Below are 23298 nucleotides of genomic sequence, written 5' to 3' on the forward strand. Positions count from 1 at the left end.
ACAAAAATTGATCATTTAAAATATCAAAAATAAAAATATACCACCTTACATTTTATATATACTAGTAATCCCCGTACGCGAAAATTCACGTGCATAAATAGTTTATATTATTACATCTAAAAATAATGAAAATTTTTTTATATTTTAAATTGAAAAATAAAATTTAAATATGATAGGTAGTAAGGGACATTTTTGTTCGTCCATTAATTTGACGAAAATGGTTATTCTAAGGGGTTCATGCATTATTGTATTATATTGAAAATATTTTTTGAACATATATAATACACAAAAAAAAAAAAACAAAAACAAACATACATACAATAAATAAAAAAATAAGGGGCCAATTTCCCATGCATGTCTCATCTGGCCTCGCCCATTTGGTTTTGGTGGATAAAATTATCCTCATAATTTCCTATTGTATTTAACTTGATATCGAAAAGGATAATATCTTTAAAAAAAGAAAATAAAATACAAAAATATTTTAATATTATCCAAATTTAAGAATATATTTCAATTTTATCCAAAACTATACTCATATCACTCCTAATATAAAAAAATATTGGTCTTTTATGATTCGTGAGACGTGTTCAAACCCACATATATTTACAATAAAGAATAATAATTTTTCATAAAAAGTAATTGAACGACCTATATTGACAATAAAGAGTAATAATTTTCATAAAAAGTATTACATTATCATGGTGACCCAACTAAGAGATCTGTCTCACAAAATTTACCCGCTGATCGAAACCGTCACACAAGAGTTTTTGTGAAATCTATTCACAAAATTTACCCGCTAAAAAGTTTTTTACATTTATAAAACATTAAAAACATTTTATAAATATATGTCCAAATGAAAAATTAATAATCAGACGCTCACAAACTATATATAATTCGTGATAATTATATAACTCAAATCGTTTAAACTGTTACAATAATCTTACATTCAATTTCGAACGATTCCTCTTAATATATTACGCACATTAATTGAACATTTGTCATTTATATCGATCCAGTTTGTCAAATAATGGAAATCCAAAATCAATATGCCAGTTACGAGCCCTAAATGATTTTATTACAAATGTCACTACAAGACTTTTTTTCTCTTTATAAATACACTCTCCATTCTTGTGACATTCCACACGCAGCAATTTGCTTCACAACAATGGAATGCAAATCTCAAAAATCATCCCTTAGACATATATATGTATATATATCAAGAATTGTGTGTAGTTTTTCTAAAAATATAATTTTATCATGTCATATTTCGGTGTTTCACATTCTCGTCTCTTTTCTGAATTAATCATAACATGGGGGTGATCCATTCGTGGCTTGTTCTGGTAGGGTTTCTTCCGGGTTCGACCCTACAAAGAACCGCCACAAAAGGTCAATGGTCTTACACAGCCACCCTATACGCCGACCTCCTTCCGTGTCTTCCAGCTGAAGCAAAGACTCAGCCACCGCTCCGAAGGAGAGGCCATACAGTGGTTCCTACACTAGGCTGAGCCCCTAATCATCGACGCCGCCTATACTAAGGCGGGCTGGCGGACGCTATATGCACTTCTATATGTCTGATAAAACCTCCACCAGCCATCGTGCCAGTGGATACAACGCATGAGAGTTATTCCGTTAAGCGATCGGATCTACCCGAGTGATGAGTTCCAATTATGTAATGAAAAATAATGATTTTGATATGAAAAGTAATAATTTTTGCATGAGTGGATTGGATAACGACCCGTCTCACAAAATTGACTCGTATTTGTGTTTAGATTTCACTTTTTAAAATTGTTTATATATATATATTTAACTTTTTTGTATATGAGTTACTATATCTTGATTTGATAAAACATCAAATTTTTATTAAAAATATCATTTTAATTGTTAAGAATTCAAACCTAATCATATATTGCGCATACATACGATGAATGCTTGTAACATCACTATTTTAATAAGATGAATTGGAAAAATAATGTTTTTGATATAAAAAGTAATTTTTGTATCATGAGTAGGCTCATAACAACCTGTCCCACAAAATTGACTCGTATTTGTGTCTCGCAAAATAGTGATAGTTTTTACTAATTTTAGCAACGGTTTTCAAAGAAAGTTACGTCTGCAAATTGCGACGAAATTTTAAAAACTGTCATTAATTTTAACGACGGTTGTAGGAAACCATCATGGATTTCTGCGACGAAGAAAACACAAACGATGTAAAAAGGTTTTGCTACTTTTAAAACCGTCTCTAATCATCTGTTTTTTTGTGGTGCTGGGATACAGATTATTGATATCATCTCTTAAGAAACCTTTTAATCAATTTCTGGACTAAAACCAAAATTGACCATTTAAAATAACAAAAATAAAAAAATACCACCTTACATTTTATATATACTAGTAATCCCCACACGCGAAAATTCGCGTGCATAAATAGTTTATATTATTTCATCTAAAAATAATGAACATTTTTATATTTTAAATTGAAAAATAAAATTGAAATATGGTAGGTAGTAAGGGACATTTTTGTTCGTCCATTAATTTGACCAAGATGGTTACTCTAAGGGGTTCATGCATTATTGTATTGTATTGAAAATATTTTTTGAACATATATAATACACACAAAAAACAAAAACAAAAACAAATATACAATAAATAAATAAATAAGGGGCCAATTTCACATGCATGTCTCCTCTGGCCTAGCCGGTTTGGTTTTGGTGGATAAAATTATCCTCATAATTTCGTATTGTATTTAACTTGATATCGAAAAGGATAATATGTTTAAAAAAATGAAAAGAAAATACAAAAATATTTCAATATTATCCATATTTAAGAATATATTTCAATTTTATCGAAAACTATACTCATATCACTCCTAATTATAAAAAAAATTGGTCTCTTATGATCCGTTAGACGGGTTCAAATCCACATATATTTACAATCAAGAATAATAATTTTTTTCATAAAAAGTAATTGAACCACCTATATTGACAATAAAGAGTAATAATTGTCATAAAAAGCAATACATTATCATGGTGACCCAACTAAGATATATGTCTCACAAAATTTACCCGCTGATCGAAACCGTCACACGAGTTTTTGTGAAACCGATTCACAAAATTTACCCGCTAATTTTTTTTTACATTTATAAAACAATAAAAACATTTTATAAATATATGTCCATACGGATCATTAATAATCAGACGCTCACAAACTATATATAATTCGTGAGAATTATATAATTCAAATCGTTTAAACCGTTACAATAATCTAGCATTCAATTCGAACGATTCCTCTTAAGATATTACGCACATAATTGAACATTTGTCATTCACATCGATCCATTTTGTCAAATAATGGAAATCCAAAATAAATATGCCAGCTACTAGCCCTAAAGGATTTTATTACAAATGTCACTACAAGACTTTTTTTCTCCTTATAAATACACTCTCCATTCTTGTGACATTCCACACGCAACAATTTGCTTCACAACAATTGAATGCAAATCTCAAAAATCATCCCTTAGACATATATATGTATATATGTAACGCCCCACTGTATCAAGACGGGTCTTTTCAGCGTGCTTATGTCCTCACTCACACGCACCCTGGAAAACTTCCCAGGGGATCACCCATCCTATAATTGCCCCAAGTCAAGCACGCTTAATTTGGAGTTCTTATGTGATGAGCTTCCGAAAATAAGATGCACCTTCTTGATATGAGCAGTACATATGAAATCTTTTAAGCCCTCCTCAACTATGTAGTCCCATACCTACACAGTCTCAGAATCCCCTCTCATTCAGGCACGGGATCGGTTCATTCATGTCTCCCTCCGCCTAGAAGCCTACCAGGAGCCGCTCATTGTCCGTGCAACCTCTTGGCACCGGCGATCACTCCCTGCCTCCTCAGCCCCGGGCGTCACAATATATATCAAGAATTATGTGTAGTTTTTCTAAAAATTTAATTTTATCATGTCATATTTCAGTGTTTCACATTCTCGTCTCCTTTCTGAATTCATCATAACATGGGGACGATCCATTAGTGGCTTGTTCTGACAAGGGTTTCTTCCGGGTTCGACCCTACAAAGGACAGCCACAAAAGGTCAATAGTCGTACATGGCCACCCTATACACCGGCAGCCTTCCGTGTCTTCTGGGTGGCTAGCTCCAAAAAAGAGGCCATCTAGTGGTTCCTACACCAGGCCGAGCCACTCATCATCGACTCCACCTATACTAAGGCGTACCGGCCGAAGCTATATGCACTTCCGTCTGTCTGATGAAACCTCCATCAACCATCGTGCCAATGGAGACGATGCATGGGAGTGATGACGTCAAGCGATAGGATCTACCAGAAGGCTGAGTTCTATTTCTGTAATGAAATACTGTTTTGATATAAAAATAATAATTTTTTGTGAGTGGATTGGATTACGACCCGTCTCAAAAAATTGACTCGTGTTTATGTTTAGATTTCAATTTTTAAATTTTTTTATATATATTTAACTTTTTCGTATATGTGTTACTATCTGGATTTTATTAAACATCAAAGTATTATTTTAATGGTTAAGAATTCAAACCTAATCATATATAGTGTATACATACGAATATAAGATTAATGCTTGTAACAACACTATTTTAATTAGATGAATTGGTCAATATATAAATTTGTGTATTAAGAAAAAAGCTCCAATGGAGAAAAAGAAAATCAAATAATCAATCAATATTATTTAGATCTATTTATAAAAATGTGATCTATTGTGAGACGGTCTCACAAATCTTTATCAGTTATACGGGTCAAACTCACTTATATTTAAAATAAAGAGTTATATTTTTGACATAAAAAGTAATACAATATCATGGATGACCCAATTAAGAGATTCTTCTCATAAAATTTACCCGTGAGATTATTTCACAACAATTTTTATAATTATTGCAAGTCAAGGAAGGCCATTAGGAATGAGTTTATTACCTTTCTTGATGACTACTCATGATATGTGTTTCTCTACATGCTTCATAATACATATGAAGTATTTGATATTTTTAAAGCATATAAGGTTAATGTATAGAGTTCATGTATTAAACAAATTACGATCGTGAGATGAGATAAGGTAAAATATATTATGGTAGATACAACTAAAAACTCTTATAGACTATTGTGCATATGATAAATCGATTCCAATTTAGGTTGTCCAAAAGACATCATTAGGTTTATGAAAAGGTTGGAAATCGAGTTTAGGACATATAAATGTTGGGGATAGTCGAGAGTTGAATACACAAGAAAGTAAGTTAGACCTGATGCCCATTCATGGGTATTTCATTGGATATGCCAAGAAATCTGAAGGATATATATTTTAGTCCATCATAAATCTTGAAGTTTGTGAAATCAAGAAATTTCTTGAGAATGAATTGATTAGTGGGAGCGATCAAATTTAGAATATTGATCATTATGATGTTCATCCGTCCACACAAGTTATATATTGATTTTTATTCACAACATCTCTTAAGTTCAAATGTGTGTTGTAGAACCGGTCATATAATTAAATTCCACAAATTGTTGATCAAGATCTTGTGGATTTTAATGCTCATCAATATATTGAGCATTGGGTTGACACAACATGATCCAAATTTGTGAACGTGTTGATGCAAATTAAGAAGATCTAATAGAATTAAGAGATCAACAAATTTCAAGTGATTTATGTATCTGAAATAATTTGACTATTTGTTCTTGAGCTGAAAATGATCCTAATATGTTTTCCACAAACCATGAAAAATAAAAAATCTAATTTGTGGTACAATGTTATGAACGATGGGATGAGTGAAATAGCAAGTAATGAAGTCTAAAAGTTGGTTCAGTTGTCATTTATTATAAATGAGTTTTCATCAAGTTAAAGAAATTATCATTAAACAACTTCAAACAACATAATGTTAGACTATTTCCTAAGTCATTCATTCAAGGAAGAGAAGTATTTACATGAAAATTAAAACGACTCATACTTACTACTGAATTTTTTGTTATATAATAATACTATATAAATATATATATGCCCATACATATATATATATACAGAATTTTGTTATGCTGTCCAACAACTATGGCCAACTCCGTGTCCACCATGTAAAAGTCAACTCACTTATTGTACTGGTCAGCTCACTTATTGTATATGGTGGGCACAGAGTTGGGCATAGTTGTTGGGCAGCATAATAAAACTCATACATACATATATATATATATATATTATACTTAAAATAAGGGCAAATTATTTTAAAATCCCCAAACCCAAACATTTCTTTCTCTTAACTCCCTACACTCCAATTTCTTTGTTTCAACTCCCTAGTGGTCCCCAAATTTGTCTTAATAAAGTGTTTAGCATTTAATCCTTTGTATGTGGCATTGTTTTATCTATCGAACCAGTTCAGGCTAAGCCGAACTATCGGTTACGCAAGGTTTCCAGCCGATATACTCTGGATTAGGGTCCAACATGCTTCCGTAAGATGAATTAAATTCAAAAACCTCTTTGACCATAGTGTCGTCGGGTCATACCTTCCGAGTTTTACGAAGTGCTCCTCACACTCCAACCACGCAGTCGCAACAGATGGTTTCTGCACAAGCTCCTTCAACGACACCCAGCACAGCCTTAATTCGTTTTCTACCTTAAGGCGTATGGTATATGAATTTAATTATAAAATATGAGCATGAAAGAACAAGAGACTTTAGAAAAATTATTCAGACATAATATTATTACATAAATCAACTTCTTTGAAGAGGAGAAGACAACTTTTTTAGCTACTCATAGTAGCCTTGTTCTTGAAATACATAAACAAAAACTTATATCAATAGAAAGAGAAATATTACAACAATTTATTTGTAAGAAAACTGAAGGGAATGATCGATGTCTTCAGCTTCCTTGAACGCTTGTATTTATAGCTGAGCATCCACTCGTTACACCGAGAAACTTCAGGGAATCTTACAGTTGTTTGTCTTGTCCTTTTATGTCATTATTAATGGCATCTTTAGCTAGTGGATGAGTCACCCGTTATTCACCTTGTCCTGTTATGCCATTATTGATGGCATCGTTTGTTGGTGGAGGAGTCACATGTCGTCCTTTTTCTTTTGGATTTATGCTCCTCACATGTCTTCTTTATTGTTGTCGGGGCATCTTCTGCTTTTGCAGTGGTCCCCTGAAAAAACGCATCTTTGGTGGTCCCTGTCCACCTTTACTTGTCTCGGAAAAATCTTTTCGATCCGTTCAGGGTTTGAATGTTTTTCCGAACTCTGGCTCCTTCTGATCAAGACATTCTGGGCAGATAACCTCAGACCATCTTCCTATGTGAGCCATGTTACAAAATTTTCGGTGAGTTTCTTTACTCCCCGGCAGCTTGTTGTTCCACAAAAAGTTTCTCTTCTTTTCGAAGAGTTCTTCCGCGAAAGCTGTAGTTTTTTCTGTCATTGTATTTAACAAGAACGATCCATTCACAGAATTCTGGTAGAATTTGAACGGAAATTTGACTTTGTCCATCTCGGTGAGACAGACTCAAATACCCCATGCCCTTCTGGTTGAGATTTCATTTTCTCCAAAAGTGGACACCAAAGGTATTTCTTCCGCTTTAGGATCCTGGATAAATTTATGGCCCGTCATATCAGGTCTCTTTAGCTTGATGAAATGAAAGGGTTCATGTGATCCTTTCCCTGTTGGCTCTGGAGCTGCACTGAAGAAATATAGTTCTAGCACATCTCCTCTGGACAAATGATCATTATTTGTCCATGTTTCTTGGACTGCTTCCTGGATCCATTTTGGTAACTGTGATATCTCCGGGAAGCTTGGTGACGTTGTATAAACTGAGGCCAAAGCCCCAAATTCATACCAGAGTTTTACATCCTTAGGATTGACATTGTTTTTTAGCCAAACCCTTGGATATATTCCTGCAACATCAACCATGCAAGTGTTTGGGTTGATTTCACTCCTTGTCTTTAATTTCTCCCACTTCTGTTGATAAACCTGGAATGAAGAAATAATAGCTGGATTAGTATCAATCTTAAATTTACCCTTGTCAGTGTTGGGCCTAAAATTTATCTCTTCCTCTTTTAACCCAGAGGCGGAAGGTTGACTTGATGAATTATTCTCATCAATTGTTGCTTCATCCAATTCATCAAAAGCTGATGATAGATTAGCACTTGTTTCTTGGGTTTTGGAATCTTCAACCCTTTGTTCTACAACCAGTGGCTGTGTTTTTTCTTCTTGTAAAACCAATGGTTTTAACTTTTCCTGTTTATGAGAAACCAATGGTTTCTCTATAGCCTTAACAATTGGCCCTTGAATAGCAACCCATAGTTGAGTTTGAGCTTGCATACATCCAGTAATTCGATTAGATACTTTGATCCGATCAGCTTGTTGTAACCTGCCAGCCATTTCAGCATTAATGACTAACTGGTTGAACTCGGTTTGAAGCAACCCAAGGTGTTTCCTGAGATGCCTCTGCATTTTCATGATGGAATCCACGTCACTGTCTTCCATCTCTTGTTAAGAAATCTGCAAGAATATTTTCATGAGATTTAATAATAACAATATCAAAAATATAATTTTGACATAATGCTTGTCATCTTAATAACCTAGCTTTCTCAGGTTTAGATTCGATCTTATTTCTTAAGAAAGCTTTTACCTGGGTGTTATCAACCTTCAGCGTGAATTTTTTAGCAAGTAAAAATAATGGCCATTTTTCAAAAGCCCTTTTAACTGCATAAAATTCCTTCTCGTTGATATGTCATCTGATGGCCTCTAATTCTGAAAAAAGACCGCTACAGTATCTGCATGGTATTTCTCCATCTGGAGTGATCTTGGTAAGGACAGCTACCCACCAATCATTACTGGCATCTGTGAATAATATCAGATCATCTTCATCTATGGGTATAGCCATTTTTGGGAGATTCTTACATATCTCCTTTAATTGGTTTACCCCTTTAGTATGGTCATCGGTCCATATAAACCTGGCATCCTTTTTTAACAAAGGATTGAACACCTTTCTGTACATTGCTAGGTTGTTTATGAACATCCCTGCAAAATTAACTACTCCTAGAAAACTCTGGAGTTGTTTTACATCTTTGAGTTTATCTGGAAAATTCTTTACCTTTTCCACAATATGGGGTTGTAGAATTATTCCAGTTTCATCAATCTCAATACCAAGGAATTCAATTTTCCTTGTTGTTATGACTGCTTTCTTTTCAGATAAAACCAGTCCTTCTTTTTTACAAATCTTAAAGAAAATCTCTAAGTGTTTAACATGTTCGTCTATGTTTTTTGATGCTATAAGAATATCATCAATATAAACAAACATAAAGTTGAAATAATCTTTAAAAAGATTATCCATCTTTCTTTGAAATATTTGGGGTGCATTGGCCAATCCCATAGGCATAACTTTCCAAATATAGTGTCCTTGTGGAGTAGAGAAGGCTGTGAATTTCTTACTGCCTTCTTCCATTCTTATCTGGTAGAATCCAAACTTACAATCAAATTTTGAGAACACTCTAGCATTTCGTACACAGCTAATTAGATGTTCTCTACTGGGTATGAAGTACCCATCAAACTCCAGGATTTTATTAATACCTTGGTAATTAATAACTAACCTGGGTTTTCCTCTTTTTATTTCACCATGATTTCTGACCAGAAATCCTGGGCTGCTATATGGTGAAACTCCTTCTTTGATTAGACCAAGGTCCAAATGTTCCTTGATAATCATTCTCATATCCCTTTGATCTGTTATATTCATCGGGATAGGCTTATATCTGACGAATTCATAATTTTTGCCTTCCTTTAGAGTAAGACTGGCTTTGAGTTGATTTCTATCCCACCATGCCAAAGGGTGCTCGTTGTAACTTTCTTTGAGCCTCTTTTTGACATCTTCAAGGGATACCTTATTTTCTAACTCTATATTTCTGTGATGTAGAGTTACCTTGAGAAACTCCATATCCTCTGTTTGGAGTTCTTGTTCTGTTGTTATTTTCAACATGGTTTCTCCAAACCTCCTTGGATCTTTCATTTTTGGGTGAAAAAGTTGTCCTTTATCACCACGCTGGCTGCGAAATATTATGGGCAATTGTCGATAAAAAGCAACTTTGAGTCTTTGAACGATAATTTTTTGATCACAAATTGTAGTGAACATAAGTCTTCTTGACTCATTGTCTTGTGTGTACTTCTTAAACATTTGTAAGAAGTTATTTTCTAACAGGATATCAGCTCCTGTATCATGGAAATAGATTGGTGGTGTCTTTACCTTGTACCAAGGTGTCTGCCCTGCTCCTCCCATAAGGATCTCTGATTGTTTTATTCCTTTGCAAAGAATTAAAATTCTTCGAGAGAAATCTCGTCCAGCAATTTTTGGCAAATCTTCTTCACATTCTTCAGGGAAGACTCCTCTTTTTGTTGAACAAATTCCTGCTCCCGAATCGATATAAGCTGCAAATTATTCAGCCTTATATTGTTCATACAACATCCCTATCGGAATGTATATGGAGAAAGGACTTGTTGTCATTTTTTAAAGGGATTACTAAATGGCCCTGCCATTTTTAACAGACTGTGTTGTAACTCAGTAATCCGATTAAGACTATTCACCTTTAGTCTTCCTAAGGCTTCAGAAGGTAGATTATGGTTACTCCTTTCTACCTCTTCAATGCGTTCTAGTAAATCATGTTCATGACTTACTAATTTCAACAGTTGCTTTTTCCTCTGTTTGTAAACAGAGTTTTCGAATCTGATTAAGGGATTGTCCCTTATCCAATTCTCTTGGTTTTCCATTTCGTAGAATTCTTATTGAATCCTCCAAGTCTTTTCTTTTGCCATGAACTCTATTCCCTTTTCAAGGCGTTTCCATGGTTTATGATCCTCCAGAAACTCTAGGCCAAGAATGAGCTGATCCACTTCTTTTCCTGGAATTCCACATATTTGAACTTCCAATTCTCCAATATTTATCAATCCTTGGTAAGTTCCTTTTTCATGTTGTTCCAAATAGTAAATCGAGTTACAAGGGAACTGGTTCCGATGACTTGTAATATCGAATACTATTTTCACTTCTTTCCATCCTTCTGGAGATCTAAGTTTTCCTATTATAGAAAACTCTTTTTCTTCTGATGGAATTTCTTGAATAGGAGATTTGTCCCATCTCCTACTTGTCATTCGGTTTCCTTGAAAAGATAACCTTCGAGGTTCTATTTTAAGGTCTCTGTATAGAACCGGTCTGTCTTGAATTTGAATGTCTGTTTCCTGAATTAAAGGAAACTCGATTCTTTTTGGGTATATTGCATGAGCAACTTTCCCAAAGATCTCTGGAATTTCAATGAACTCATTTCTAATAAATAATTCAGAATGATGAGTATTAGAAAGAGCATATGAAATTTGATATGTAATAAAATATGGTCTATTACCTTCCTTCATCAGTCTCTTTTCCTTGAAGTTTTGATGCAACGTCAAGGCTCGACTAAAGTCCCTGTCAGCTAAATTGTAGGCTATTCTTGGATAGATAACTCCTACAATTTTTCCTGCACAAAGATTTCCTGAGATAGTACCCAGGACAGCATCTTGAATATTCCCCATTCTTTTATCGCATACTACGATATCTATGGGTGAATCTATTCCTTCTTTAAAAGTTGCCTTGATCATTATTTGGATTGCTCCAATATGAATCCAAGACATTGTCCTTGCTACCTCACCTTTCAACTTTTGCAATTCCTCTCTTATTTCTTCAAAAGGAATTAACTGCATCTCTATTTGATTACTTGTTAACTCCATGGGGATTGTCATTTCCCTTCTGGATACTTTGTAAATCAAATTATGTCTTCTTTGTCTAAGCCCTAGGTTGCCTAAGACTCTTTCTACTTGTCCTGCCGAAAATCCCTGGTACTTTTGTAACGTTGGATTTTCTCTCATAATCCTTTGGACCATATTATGAGATATCGTGGTTTGGCTAAAGAATCCAGCCAAACTTTCATGTGTTTCATGCCGAAACACTTCTTCTTTATTCTGATTCTGATTCTGATCCATCCTCAAAATCTTCTTGACTAAACAATATCTCTTCTTCGTATATGCTTTCATCTGAGGGGATATCCTCAAATTGATATACTTGGACTAAATCTTGAAAGAAGACCGCATCATCCATATCTGGTGTTGCTTCAAAGAGTTTAACTCCTTTTTTCTCGTTTTTTGGACAATTTTTAGATATATGTCCTCTTGCTCCACATGTCCAGCAGTTGCAATCCTTGAAACTTTCACTTGCTCTTGTATGAGTTCTTCTGAAAGTTCTTCTTGATGGTGTTCTTCTTGTTACTGGGGATGTTCTTGTAGGTCCACTTCTTTTTCCTGACCTATAAGATCTGGCCTTTTGTTTGGACCAAATTGTTCTTGGTTTCCAAGAACTTCTCATTCTTTTATTGTAGGGATTACTTCTGAATTTCTTCCTTTTAAATCCCTGTGATCTGTTTCCAATGATCGTTGGAAGATCATTATCTTTACAACATAAAGGTGTACGTTTATTTATACCCCTTATTTTCTTGTAGTTCTTCTGTAATGCTGCCATATGGCACCATTCTGCCAATTTTCCTTTCAAAAAGGACGCGCGTCTTGCCAAAGTGTCAAGATGACCTGGAACGTATTCTTTAATCAACATTTCTCTCCAGGGACTTGGCATTTTTGCGAAAAATAGCTGAATAGCTACATTTTCCTCGACTCTTGAATTCCATCTGTATTTAATGAATAACATAATGTATTCATCAATTAAACAGATATCATGTAACTCGAGGCTATACATAGCTTGAGTATATCTTCTCTTTTTCTCTGTATCTTGATTGTTGAAATAGTCTACCCCTATGAATTGTGCTTTAAATAGGGTGGCCATTCTTTCTCCAATTTCGCTGAGGGATTCTCCTGCTAAGATTGATTCCTTCGTATCTAGCATAGTCATCTCCCAAGAAATCTTGACAGATCCCATTAGACTCATTTCTAGAAGTTTAATGAATCCTTCTTTATTGAGATCTAATGTCCCTGCTGCAATTCTCATAGCTGACGTCCAATCATCTATAAGATCTTCTCTGTTTTTGAAGTCCAAAACATCAAGGTTTAACATAACCCCGTAAGGATGTATTGGATCTAAAACAGTTTTTCCGTAAGGAGTTTGATGGAGTGGGATTTTACTCCTTCTTGATCTGGTTCCTGCTGGATGTGAATTTTCTCCAACCTGAAACTCACTATGTGGTTCTTCTGTTTTAACCACATATATTGGGGGATTCCCTATGGGTTGTTCACCCTCAGGGGAGTTCATTTTTAGATCTACTACTTTGAGATTCGCAAAAGAATCCGCGAGATCTTGTAGATCCTCGAGATTTAATCTCTCTAAAGTAGTCATCAGATAGTGTTTTTCTCTGATACTGCTTTTATAAGATTAATCATCCTTTCATCATCAGTTAAAGGTTTTTGAACCATTTTGGTTTTACCTTTCTGATGTAACAACGGTTCGGTACCAAACGAGAGTGGTAACCTTCCTCCTGTATTTCCTTTTCTAGAACCTGAAGTTTGTTCTAGATTTGTGATTTTAGTTTGAAGATCCTTTAGGGTTACAAGAATTTCTTCTTGTTTCTTAAGGATTCCTTCAATCTGCCGAGGTATTTCATACAGCTGATTGCTGTAATATTGTACCGTCTTTTGAATTTCTCTAAGATCTCCGGAGAGTTTAGAGGAATCTGGGGTAATTTCTAAAAATTGAGAGTTAGAAATCATTTTTCTGTCTTAAGTAATCTATTGTGAACAAATTAACTTGCTTATAGGATTTCATATATATAAAATCCTCTTGATTCAAACCTTCGTTTGAAGTCATCTTTTATAAAAAAATCTTCTCCTCAACAAAGAAAAGTATGAGTTAACGAATAATATTAAGTCTGAATATTTAACCTAAAGCTTTGATACCATTTTTGCAGATGATTCGAGTACCATAATTGAGCACAAACATTGCATAAATGGAGTACATAAATGCATAAATTGGGTACAAGAATTAAACATTGGATTTGACCAAGTTTGGTGGTCCTATGGAGTTTTAAGAAAGAATTTTTATTGTAGGGATTTATAAAAAAGTTAGGTTTGGGTTTAGGGATTTATTCACAATTGACTCATTTTTAATGTTACATAAATATATACAGTACATAGATATATAAATATATTTTGTATAATTAAATAACATAAAAATTTAATACTAACTCATGATAAAATTTCATGCATAAAAATCTCATGTCTGATATACTCACATATTAATTCTTCTCATCAATCCATGTAACGTAAACATAAGTATGAAAAATCTAAAATCCATGCAAATTTAAACTTCAAAACCCATAACTGTGAAAATATTAAAACATGTGCGAAAATAAATGTTTTAACTCCAAAAACCACTGAACATAAATTGAGCATCGGTCACGGGTGCTAGCCGCCTGGAAGCTCATACATCCTCACCACCAGTCAGAGCCACTTGCTCATCAACATATTCTTGCTCACCTGTGCCATTTAAGTCTAGTGAATCTAGAGACTCGGCACGCTCTATCCAATAATAACAACATGAAAATCACATGCAATGCAAGCACATAACTCATACTATATACGTATATAAAACTCATGTATGCATGCATTCTCTTAAAAATTTGTGAATCATTACTGAATCATAATCATATACTGTTTTATAAACCTTATCATAAGCATAATCATATCATAAGTTGGATCGTCATACATAATAACATATGACATGTAATAAACTTAAACTTTCATAAAGCTTGCATCATTGTCGTGTGACCGTGACATATTTGATTGATCAATCCATGAACCACATACGTAGAGGTGGGATCTCCACCTCTTATGTCTCTTCACCAGGCTTACCTCGGATCCATAGGCGCGTAACATAATTATATGGAAAGGCAATCGGGCCCCAGTATCCCGACTCATAGTCCCATAAACATATGGGAAGGGCTCCGAGCCTAGACATCTCATTTCCAATCCCGTAATTGTCACACGTACACTTCAACTTTATTAAAATATTATTACATGCCCAACAAAATTCATAAAATATTTCTTTCATGATGCATGATCTTAAAATTCCTTCATAACTTCATCTTTACATAAAGATTTGCCCGTAAATATATATTTAATTATTTTTCATAAAATCATACTTATACATAAAAATACATGCATGAATTAAATATATATTTAAGGACTATTTATTTTTCATATACTTGTTCGATCTGCTGACCCCCTTAGACTTAAGCTCATACATTCATGGACTGGCCCAACAACTGAATCTAGGCTCATTAACACTTAGCTCATCTTATTAGCCCAATATATATTTAGTTAGCTCATTAACTTAAATTTTAGCCCAAATAAATTATTCAAGTCCAATAGCACCTAATCTAACCCATTAAATTTCTTAACCCAATAAGACTTGGCCCAATAATTCTCATGGACTACTAGACCCATAAAAATTAATATGCTCACTTAAATAATTAACTAAGCCCAACATATAAAATCTACTAACTCATTTAATTATTCAAGCTAACCCAAATCCATTAAATCATAACTTAAACTCTTAATCAAAAATTCAAAATAAATTTAAATACCTGAGCCCAACTAATATAACCCGAACCCAGGCCCAACTAGCTTGACATAACTTAAACTCTTAATCAAAAATTCAAAATAAATTTAAATATCTGAGCCCAACTAATATAACCCAAACCCAGGCCCAACTAGCTTGACCCACCATATTTTTAAACCCGACCCGGACCCATAAACCCGAGCCCGGCCCGCCTAAAGCCCAAAATCAGAAACATAATATGTGCAGCTTCCCTGCAGCGACCAGCAGCCCTTTGAGGGCTTCCGCCGGCAGGACCTTCCCAGAGTCTTGCTGGTCCTAACCATCCAAACCCCGCTCTGGTTCGTGGCCTTGCATGTAGCATCCGAGCCCTCTTCCTCTAAACCCTATTCTGTGCGACCAAGGCGACTCTTTTTTGTTCCTGTTTTGTTTCCAAGCAAGACCAGGCTCAAAAAACCACCCAAATCGACCCTAGGGACCCGAACTCAGACCCCAAGCCATGAGTAAGCAGACTAGAATGAATTGAGAAACTTGATGGAAAAGCCATGAAAATGTGAGTTGTTCATGAAAACTTGGATGATCTTCATTTAAAAACACATATAACATGAAAGATTAGACATATCATGTTTCTCTTTAAAAAAAATAGACATATCATGTTAAAATCAGTGTAATAAAACTTAAATGGTGAGCAAGGACGGATTTGAATGTGCCTTAGCATAGATTTCAATCAAAAATACAATACCGATGCGTAGATTGTCCTTCGGGACAAACGGGATGTCAAAGCCTTGATTTTTCTTCAAAAAAATCGTGAAGTGTGTGAACAGTGAAGGGGAAGGCTGCTGAAAATCTAAGAGTGGCGGCTGAGAGGGTGAAACGTGATGGAGGGGAAGGAAATGAGATCAAAACTTTTATTTGTTTGTGTATAGAATGGGCGGGTTTTGTTAAATAAATAACCAAGTTTAAACACAACTAAGCCCACTAAATAATCTGATGCAAGCCATTGTGGCACACGCATGCGTGTCCAATAAATATATAATTTGATAAAAAAAACTCCAACTTGATGAAGTGCCGTCAGAGGCAATTTTAATTTGACAGTGAAAAAAAATGGAAGATAATGAAGGAGGTTGACATGATAGTTTTTTTGGGAGGGCAGGGGTATAATCGGAAAATTTAAGAAAAATTACCATGATACCAAAAGGAATTTTTCTAGGGTATGCACACTTAATAATATAGTAAAGATAAACTATAATTTTCGTAATAATAAGTTGTGAGCTTTTGAAAGCATTTTAAAAGCCCTTAAAATGGCTTATTCTTGTGAAATTTGGGGTTTTATACGCACACACACACACACACACACATATATATATATATATACATATATATATATATATAAACTATTATTTTATGAAAATAAAATCTTAAAATAATAAATATGACTCTTGAAAACCTTATTCAAAAATTTTGGATGAAAATCTTCATCTCGTTCGTCCACAGTCCCGTCTACGCGATCGAAAATTGACTTTTCTAAAATAAATTCATAAATTTCATAATAGGTAGTTAAATGCTAAAATAAAATTTAAATCATGCAAATACTTCACATAATTCACATAATAGCACGTAAAATCATTTAACCCTCTTTTCTTTAATTTAAATAATTATTTTTTCCTAATTATGCATGCGAGTTTACGTGAGAAAATTCCGGCCGGGCGTTACAAAAATATTTTCTCGTGTAGTTAAGAAAATTCTTTTCATGTGGTGCATGATTGAATTAGTAGCTATTTTGATTTGCTTTAGATGGATGTGACAACAATATTATTCATTAATGAACTAGAGAAAGAGGGTTGTATGAAACATTAAGGATTCTAGTGTGTGTGAGTATTTAATATTTAAAGCTATATAGATTGAAACAAGCCTTACATTAGTGGTATTCAAGGTTTCTTGATGTTTTCTCTTCATTGAGTTTTGTTGAGAACATGATGAACCATTATGTATACCAAAAAGTTAATGGGAGCAGAATTTATTAGAAAAATATCAAAGTAATCTAGTTATTGACCACTAGAAAGCTGCAAAATTTTTACCATCATGGTACATACTAAAGATTACATTCTTATATTGTATAGACGAATTGACAATTTGAAAGTGATTTATTACTTTCATTATGGAGTTTATGTTCTTTATTATTTTGAAGCACCTTTGTATGGTGTATATTGAAGAGTTTCATTTATGAGCTTAGAATTGTGAATTATATGTCTAAACCATTAAGATTGTATTGTGACAATTATAAGAAAAAAAAAAGTAATATAGATAATGCGTTCTAAACTTTAATTTAAATTATTGTGCAAAGATTTTTTTCCTTTTATATTTGGACTTTTCTCTATTTCATTATTTTTTTCATTTACCATCCCGTTTTTTTATTAAATCACATACAAAACATTTGATTCGTCTTTTTTTTGGCAAAAATAAAAATAAAAATCTCAAGCACAATAATCGATCAAAACATTAATCTTCTCTGGACTCGCCCGTTTGGTTTTGATGGATAAAATTATCCTCATAATTTCTTATGGTATTGAACTTGATATTGAAAAGGATAAGAAAATACAAAAATATTTCAATATTATCCACATTTAAGAATATATTTCAATTTTATCCAAAATTATACTCATATCACTCCTAATTCCCAAAACAAAAAAAAAAAAAAATTGGTATCTTGTGATCCATGAGACGGGTTCAAACCCACATATATTTACAATAAAGAGTAATAATTGTCATAAAAAGTAACTGAACCACCTATATACAATAAAGAATAATAGTTGTCATAAAAAGTAATATATTATCACGGTGACTCAACTAGGGGATCCATATCATAAAATTTACCCGCTGATTGAAACCGTCTCACAAGAGTTTTTGTGAATCCGTTTCACAAAATTTACCCGTTCAAAAGTTTTTTTTCACTTATAAAATACTAAAATCGTTTTATAAATATATGTCCAAAGAGAACCTTAATAATCTGACGCTCACAAACTATAATTCGTGATAATTATATAACTCAAATCTTTTAAACCGTTACAATAATCTAACATTCAATTTTGAGAGATTCCTCTTAAGATATTACGCGCATAATTAAACATTTGTCATTCACATCGATCCTGTGTCAAATAATGGAAATCCAAAAGCAATATGCTAGCTAGGAGCCCTAAAGGATTTTTTGACAAATGTTACTACAAGACTTTTTTTCTCCTTATAAATACACTCTCCATCCCTGTAATATTCCACATGCAACAATTTACTTCACAACAATGGAATGCAAATCTCAAAAATCATCCCTTAGACATATATATGTATATATATCAATAATTATGTGTAGTTTTTCTAAAAATATAATTTTATCATGTCATATTTCGGTGTTTCACATTCTCGTCTCCTTTCTGAATTCATCATAACATGGGGGTTATCCATTCGTGGCTTGTTCTGACAAGGGTTTCTTCCGGGTTCAACTCTACAAAGGACCGCCACAAGAAGGTCAATGGTCGTACACGGCCACCCTATACGCCGGCTGCCTTCCGTGTCTTCTGGCTAAGGCAGATACGAAGGAGAGGTCATCTAGTGGTTCCTACACCAGGTCGAGCCACTCATCATCGACGCCACCTATACTAAGGCGTACCAATCGACGCTATATGCACTTCCGTCTGTCTGATGAAACCTCCACCAGCCATCGTGCCAGTGGAGACGACGCATGGGTGTGATGCCGTCAAGCGGAAGGATCTATTCGAGGGCTTGAGTTTTATTTTTGTAATGAAAAATAATGTTTTACATAAAAATAATAATAATTTTTGTATGAGTAGATTGGATTACGATTCGTCTCACAAAATTGACCCCTGTTTGTGTTTAGATTTTATATTGACCCCTGTTTGTGTTTAGATTTTACTTTTTAAAATTGTTTATATATATATTTCACTTTTTCGCATTTGCGTTACTATCTAGATTTGATTAAAACATCGAATTTTATTAAAAAAGTATTATTTGAATGGTTAAGAATTCAAACCTAATCATATATATAGCGCATAGAGACGATTGATGCTTGTAAGGTTTAACAGCAACAGCTCTATTTTAATGAGATGAATTGGAAAATATATAAATTCGTGTATTAAGCAAAAACCTCCAATTAATGGAGAAAAATAAAATCAAATAATCAATCAATATTATTTAGATCTATTTATAATTAAAGAGATAGTTTCTCGGATCTTTATTCATTATGCGGGTCAGACACACTCATATTTAAAATAAAAAGTTATACTTTTAACATAAAAAATAATACAATATTATGAGCGACCCAATTAAGTAATTCGTCTAACAAAATTTACCTGTGAAAATATTTCACAACAATTTTTATGATTGATAAAAGTGAATTTTAAATGGAGACGCCGATAAACAAAAGCGTACACATATATGTATTAATGTATGCACCGACGTGAGAAGTCATTTTGCTCCACTTGTCTTCCAAATCATGCTATATTTTATTCAAAAAAACTTTCATTTTGCATAAATTATTACAAATCAAACCCATACACACTAAACACTGTAAAACAAAAAACAATAAATCACATACAAAACATTTGATTCGTCTTTTCTTTTTTTGGCCAAAAAAAAAAATCTCAAGCACAATAAACGATCAACACAATTTATGGTTGATTTTTTAAATATATATTTCAAGCACAAATTATAATCGAATGTTATCTTTGTCCTTTATTGTATTTTATTATGTTAAGAATTTTTCATAAAAAGGAGAGTATAATAGAAAATATTATTTCGAAGGAAAATGGGGTAATTTAAAGGTCAAAGCGAATAAAGAATGACACTAAAACGCATTCCTATAGAAACGCTATATATAAAAATTTACACCACTCAGCAAGGTTTATTCTTTCAAGTGTTAGCATTGAAGATACCCATTCATTTGTGTTATATGCATTCTCTTGTGTGGTACACTTTCTCAATGTCAAGAAACCTTCGATAGTTTTGATAACCATGCACTAATCAACGATCCACCGTCTCGAATTTCGCCTGTATCGTTGGCTTCCTTGGATGTTTTCATCTGATCTTTAGTTAGCTGAGGATTGGCAGTAGCAGATGTGTCCACAACTTGTCTAACCATTTCAAGAACTTCGCTCATTTTTGGCCGTGTCTTCGGCTGTTTGGCCAAGCAACGATTAGCCACGAGAGAGAGTCTGTGTGCGGACTTAAGGATTTGCTTCCCTTCAAGCCTTGGATCCAATATATGCTTGAACTTCTTGGCATCTGATAGGTATGGTTTCACCCATTCCAAGAGCTTCTGCTCGTTTTTGGGACGGTTTCGATCCAATGGGCGTCTGCCTGTGATGAGTTCATATAGAAAGACACCGTAGCTCCAAACATCACTTTTTGACGTGAGGTGGCCAGTTCGTATGTATTCAGGGGCTGCATATCCCATGGTTCCAACAACCTGGCGATACATGATTTGTTATTGATGAAGTTTTGAACTAGATTAAAATTCAACACTATGACTCTTGAATTTATTTATTTTTTTTATCTTATTCGACTCAGATAACAGAGACATGAGTCTAATGTGATTCAGCATATATACCGCAGTTGATATGTGCGTTAGTCCCTCTGGAGGTCCCAACCGAGCCAACCCAAAGTCCGATAGCTTAGAGTTCCACTGCTCATCTAGGAGAATGTTCGAAGCTTTGAAATCTCTAAAGATGATCTGAATACATACATATATATATAGAAGGAGACATTCTAGTGAGACAACAGACAACAAAATCGAGAACGATGTTAAGAAACCAAATAAATGACCTGAAAATCCATTTCTTCATGCAGATATGCTAAGCCCTTGGCAGCGTCCAGGGCGATACTCAGCCTCATAGCCCACGAAAGGGGCGTGGTTGAGTTAATTGATAAATGTTCTTCCACGCTTCCGTTAGGCATGTATTCATAAATTAGCAGCCGCTGCATTCCTCTTTCATCGTCCTCAGCGCAGTAGCCAATGAGCTTAACGAGATTCGGATGCTCAACAACACCAAGAACATTAACTTCTGTCACCCATTCTTTGTGACCCTGTTAAGTAGTCTTGGTAAGTGTTTATTCACCATTATACACCAAGTTGGCGAAAAATTTCGTTAAGTAGAAACTGCAAGTAGTGATAAAGAGGCAGCTTGAATTTATCGGCAACCGTTGCTTGCCAACAACCACAGCATTCACATACTAAGATAGGATTGATACTACAACACTAATATTGTTGATATAAATCGAGAAAACTCGCAAGTAAATTTACAAAAAGTGTATGAAAGAGGAGAACAGACCTGCAACCCTCTTTTACCGAGCTGTTTTACAGCCACTGCGTGTTTCTTGGCTGGATCTTCGGAGCATTTCATGAAGCCCTTATAAACAGACCCAAATCCACCCTCCCCGAGTTTGGAAGAGAGACTAAAACTTTTTGTCATTTGTTTCAGCTCCGGAAAAGTAAACAGCCTGAGACCATTCGGTCTCTCGTACAAATTCGGCAACTGCGTTTGGCCTCTAGACTTGGTGCTATGATTTGATCCACTCGTAGAATTAAGTCCAGATTCAGTCTGTTTCCCCTGTTCATGATCGGTGAATGAGGACTGAACCGAATTTAGCCTTGGAGTCTGTGGCTCCCTATTTCTCCATCTATTGAAGAACTGGAAGCATTTCATGGTTTTATATGTTTGTAGCACCACTCCCTGAAAATTCGGGCAATAATTATAAACTAAGATAAAGGATCCAACTTCAGAAACAAGTGCTAATATCAGGAAACAGGCTACACATTTAAAAGCTTATATCAAACAACATGATCAAATAGAAGCATTGGTTAGCAAGATGGATCCCACAAGGGAAACTGGGATATCGCCCCCTTTTTTTCCAAATGAACATATATTTCTCCAGGCTGAAAACCAAATGCATCCCAAGCTCTGTGATTTTTTTTAGGTGAAGTGGGTTTGAATGGCCAAACAGAAATCCCTTCAAGTTAAACTCGTCAAACGAAGCAGAGGAGGAAAGGGCGAGGCCAACAACACAAAAAAATTTATAATTTTCTAATTTAAAAAATAATAATAATAATAATAATAAAAAGAAAATCGAGGCTTTTGGAGCTTCCATTAACTTTGATACTTTTCAAGAAACGATCACGAGGAAAATCCAAGAACACCAAATCAAATTCTGGACCACATTTTTGGAGAAGATCGTACCTTTTTGTCTGTCTGTAATCTGATGATGACCGTAACTGAGATTCTCGATGGCTTTAAGTATGTAAAAAAAAAGACAGAAAAATCGAAGGCGGAAGACTTAATTGGTGGTCAGTGAAATGAGAGTCTTCCACGGTGCAACTTGCTCGTTGAAGTCTTCTTCTGTCTTTGACGCAAAAAGAGCCGATAACTCATCCCAAACAAAAGAATCAAAGTCAAACCTTAGTGTTGTCACCCCACTAATGTCCTTTCTATGGTCTCCCAGTCGTGTGAACTGGTTTACAAATACATACATATCATATCTTGGGATTGCTTCATGTTACAAATCTTATCAATAATAAAATAAATCAGATATTATGTGACATACAGTCTTGAATCTTGATAAATCTAGTTTAAATTACTGGTCTTTTCACTTGTATATCTGTACTTGTGCAGATATTTAGACGTATCACGTTCTAATCTTTTGCGTTCT

At 34.2% G+C, this 23298-nt stretch overlaps 1 protein-coding gene across 3 annotated transcripts; it reads right to left on the reverse strand.

The window, feature by feature from the left end:
• Window positions 1-20368: 20368 nt before the first annotated feature.
• Window positions 20369-23178, reverse strand: LOC140887713 (serine/threonine-protein kinase PCRK1-like). Of its 3 annotated transcripts, none has more exons than XM_073295148.1 (5): window positions 22830-23178; window positions 21924-22325; window positions 21418-21678; window positions 21203-21325; window positions 20369-21061 (listed from the first exon to the last, which is right to left on the reverse strand). In XM_073295148.1, the coding sequence occupies exons 2-5, from the start codon at window positions 22296-22298 to the stop codon at window positions 20579-20581; spliced, it is 1242 nt and encodes a 413-aa protein (XP_073151249.1). In that variant the 5' UTR covers window positions 22299-22325; window positions 22830-23178; the 3' UTR covers window positions 20369-20578. The 3 variants fall into 3 exon arrangements, with proteins under 3 accessions (XP_073151249.1, XP_073151248.1, XP_073151251.1); XM_073295147.1 differs by lacking the exon at window positions 22830-23178 and adding an exon at window positions 22433-22775; XM_073295150.1 differs by lacking the exon at window positions 22830-23178 and adding an exon at window positions 22409-22774.
• Window positions 23179-23298: the final 120 nt, after the last annotated feature.

This window comes from Henckelia pumila, chromosome 3, assembly GCF_033568475.1.
Source record: "Henckelia pumila isolate YLH828 chromosome 3, ASM3356847v2, whole genome shotgun sequence".
Lineage (NCBI taxonomy): Eukaryota > Viridiplantae > Streptophyta > Magnoliopsida > Lamiales > Gesneriaceae > Henckelia > Henckelia pumila.